Raw genomic sequence first — 4,075 nt, 5'->3', positions numbered from 1 at the left:
CGCCTCAGCCTCGGCCGCCGGGCAAGTAGCTCCGAGCGGCTGCTGCTGCCTGAGCGCGCCGACGCGGACCGGGACGCCGCGCTCTGCTGGTTCCACGCCGAGCCATGCCGGGTAGCCGCGCGTAATCGCCTCTCCCGGGTCGCCGCCGAGCCGACCCTGTACACCGTCCCCCGCTAGGGCCCAGATTTCGGTGCTCCCAACTCCCTCGGTCTTCGCCGGCCCCTCGCAATCATGCCCCGGGTGACTGCGCTTGGGGCCCTTGTGCCACTGCTGCTGCCTCTCCTGCTACTGCTGCTGCCGCTGCCCCGCGACGCCTGGGGGCTCGGGGAGCGCTCGGACGCCACCTGGGACTACTCGGTGCTGGAAGGCGAGGAGAGCGCGGAGCAGCAGCTGGAGCATTACCATGACCCGTGCAAAGCCGGTAGGTGCAGCCGCCGCCGCCTGGGATGTCCGGCAGAAGTTTGTCTTTGAAATGCAAATGAGGTGGTGGGCAAGCCAGCTCAGCCGTCTGTGGGGCGGGTCTCCCCTCCCCTCCCCTCCCCTCCCCCTCCCCGAGATCCCTCGAACTCCCCGGGAAAACAATGTCCCAGAGGGGCTGCTTAAATAACACTCCGACTGGGACGTCCCGGCCCCTGGTTTGCGGCGCGCACAGGGTGGCGGCCGAGGGAGCGTTCCCAAAGCGAATGAGGGCGGGTGCCCGAGGCCGAGAGGGCGCCCAAGGACTGGGGCGGGCGCCGGAGTCGCCTGACAGCTAGGTGGTCAACACGGGCCACCGTCGGTCGCGCTGGGCTGGAGCAGAGGAGCGGGAGCCGGGCTGGGCGCGGCGTTCTCAGGCTCACACGGTGTTGCTGGCTCCGATTTCATGGCATTTGTAAGTTTCACGCAAAGTTTCCTAAGATCTTGTGGTTACTCTTGGGAAGAGAGTATAAAAAGCGAAAAGCTTCACAGCAGGCGAAAAGAAAGAGGTAGCCGAGGGGGAATGTGTATGACTCAAGTTGCCGCAAACTTCCCTGTAGCCCCCTCAGTGTGGTCGCGCCTGGGGGTCTCCCTGGGCCGGCGGAGATGGACCCTGTCAGGTGCTCTAATCCCGCCAGGAAGCCGCGCCCCGGGACGCGGGGGTCTTTCTGGCGCACCTCGCGGCCCAGGCACTGCAGCTCCCGCTTCCCACTAACCACCAACCGGCTTGTGTGTCCCAAGGGGAGCAGCTTCCGAGCCGGAATAGTTGAGGCGTCAGCCCCAGAAGGGCCCAAGAGCATGTTCCGAAGAAAGCCGATGGGTCTGGGACAGTTCCCAGCTGGGACAGAGGGATACTCACGCCCCCGAGAGCGGACGGTCTCAGAAGCCCGCCGAGAGGCTCCTGGCCTGGTGTTTATCTCTAGGCAGGGTCCGGCCGCTTCACTCGGCGGCCCGCAGAGATGAGCGGACCAAGGGAAACTCGCAGCCTCCATTTGCAGAAGGGCAGGGTGCTTTTCTTCTGGTTGATGAGGGAAGTGCCGTGCATGAGCCAGTGTGGCCCCGTTCCCTCACTCCCTGGAAAACTCTAGTAGCCTCAGTTTCCTCATCTGAATTGGGGACAGTAATTGTAGGAGGACTCAGATAACCTATGGGGAAATTCTCTGCAAATGGAATAACTGTGATGACATTGTAATTATTTGTGTTGTTACTGCAGCGAGTGTGGTCTAGGCTGGGGGTTGGGCAGGTCAGAACTGGGTGAAGTCTGGGGGAGACCAGGTTACTGGGAGGCCAGAGGACCTAGGAGAGTGTGAGACTTGAGAATCTTGTGAAGGTTGAGGATCATACCAGGTTTGAGGGTCCTGGGCTTGTGCTGCAGGAAGATTCCTCCAGTATAGCCATCTATTGCTGTACCTTATGGGGCTTCTGAGATAGGAAGGAGGGCAGAGTTGATTCCTGGCTAATTTGAGAGAATATCAGCAGGTAGTATGCCCTGACTAAGGTATCTCAGTTCCTCATGAGACCTCCGTCCTGACCAGGTTGAAGAGTCTCTGGAGCACTGAATGGTGCCCTTGCCTGAAATGAGGGGCACTGGGGCTGCAAAACTGGGATGAGGGCGAAGTGATCAGCCATCACCTGCACCTGTTAGGTCCTGGACTTTACTGGATGTGAACTGGGGCCTCTGGGAGGCAGTGTGCAGCTGGGGCCTGGGCTGGGGCAGCAATCAGTGTGTTCGGGAATGTATCGAGCACCTCTGGGAAGCTGGGTGCTGATCTAGGGCCTGAGAATCCCGGTGAAAGAGGCATAGGTCCGTCTGTGAGGGCTCTCCAGCTCCTGGTCTCAGCCTTGTGGAATAACACTAAAGCAGGTTTGCCTGTTGGGGCCTCATTTTTCTCCAATAATTTTGGAGAAAATGCTAGATAACCAGGGCATGCGTGTTCTGTGACTCTTCACAGACTGGACAGGATGGGCAGCAGGGCCGGAAAGTAGCTGTATGGTTTCAGCCAGCTCCATTCATCCTCCGCAGCCATCCTCCATATTCCCAACCCCTTGACCTCTCCTTCATCCATGCTGATGCTAAGAGTGACCAGAAGAGGGCGATGGCAAGGGAGACCTAGGGGAAATGTCACATCAGTCTACTCCTGCTTCTGGAAATTCCCTGAGCAAGGGAACCGCCTTCTGGAAGGACAATAAGCAGTTCACCAAGGACTAGAGACTCAGTGTAAGAAAGTGCCTCTCGGCTTGCACGGAACACTGTCTTTCCTGGTTCCATATTCAAACCAAACCTTAAGGGGCAGCCTTTCCTCCTATCCCAGTCACATGCTAACTCCCTGACTCCTCTAGCCAGAAGTCCTCTGCCTAGGACCTGCCTCAGGGCTTTGAACCTAAAACACCTCCCACCTGCCCCTTCTTGTGCTGGGGCGGGGGCGGGGTGTGTCTCCATTCTGCTGTGGATGCAGAGTACAGACAGAGAGTCTGGGGTCTGTTCCTGGCCTCTCAGGAGCTGTGTTCCCTGGCAAGTCCCTCCTCTCTGGCCCTTAATTCCTCATCCATAGAGTGAAACTGTTGGACCAGTTAGGGTGGCAAACTGACAGGTACAGGGAGCTGGCTCCCTTAGTCCACATCCGCCATCTTGCCCTGCGCCCTCTTCACTCCTTGTGGGCACTTGAGTTTGTGCCCCTGGCCCCTTCCTTCTCAGCGTTCTCTGGTTCTATGACCTTTGCTTCCAGCTCAGGATCTCAGAGGCTGAGCAAACGGGTCAGTGTTCTGTCATTTACAGTTTTACCATTTACACATTTTAATATTTACTCTGTCATTTACAAACTGTGTGTGACCTTGGGCAAGTCACTGAATTTCTCCATGCCTTAGTTTCCTCATTTGTAAATAAGGATGATTCCCAACAGATTAATGTGCTTAGGACAGTACCTGACATATAGTTAAGTACTTTATAAACAGAATTCCTAGAAACTTGTGAAAGAACATCTTCATGCTGACCTTAGAAGTAAGTTTTAAGGTGTAAAATTTAAATTTACTAGCAAACAATCTATTTGATGCTGTAAAAAGGGACGCTTTTAAAATCAGATGATTGTGGAGTGGGATTGGGCCTGGGAAGCCCTCCTGGCCTGGGGCTGGTAAAATGTGTGGGACTTCCTGGGTGTGGTCTCTGTCTGGTGGTCCAGGGCTCTGCTGTTTGTTTTTCATCTGATACTGTAAGTGAGGTCAAGAGTTCAACTGACAGTAAATTACAAGACAACCTTCCAACCACCACCACAGCCCTGAGAACAACTTTTGCAAAGCTTCTGAGGGCTTCTCCTGGTTGTTTGCCCTCACCCATAATTCTTTAGCTGCATTCAGAGCCAGAGGCCTGGATTCTTGTCCTGCCCCTGCCTCTTACTCTTTGTATGGCCTTGAGCAGGTCCTCCACGTCTCCATGCCTCAGTCTCCTCATCTGCAAAATGGGGGTGGGAACAAAACTGCTTGCCTTTTAGGATAGACATAAGGCTAGTTGTAGCTGTACTCCTGAGAGAGCAGAATCTTAGACAGGACTTGTGTGTAGATAAATCTTTTAGGAGGTGACCCCAAGGAACAGGGTGAGGGAGCAGGGCTAGTATGACAGGGAAAG

The 4,075-nt window shown here is 55.7% G+C and overlaps 1 protein-coding gene across 1 annotated transcript in view; it reads left to right on the top strand.

Moving 5' to 3' along the window:
* The first annotated feature begins 222 nt into the window (after positions 1–222).
* Positions 223–4,075, top strand: part of TLL2 (tolloid like 2) — a 131,303-nt gene continuing 127,450 nt past the window's right edge. The window contains exon 1 of the mRNA XM_007456189.1: positions 223–421. Coding sequence (XP_007456251.1) covers positions 232–421 — 190 coding nt within the window. The 5' untranslated portion in view covers positions 223–231. The remainder of the gene's footprint in view (positions 422–4,075) is intronic.

The sequence above is a fragment of the Lipotes vexillifer genome, unplaced genomic scaffold (assembly GCF_000442215.2).
Source record: "Lipotes vexillifer unplaced genomic scaffold, Lipotes_vexillifer_v1.1 scaffold184, whole genome shotgun sequence".
NCBI lineage: Eukaryota > Metazoa > Chordata > Mammalia > Artiodactyla > Lipotidae > Lipotes > Lipotes vexillifer.
The sequence above is the reverse complement of the archived record's forward strand: the minus strand, read 5'-3'. Positions and strand labels throughout refer to the sequence as shown.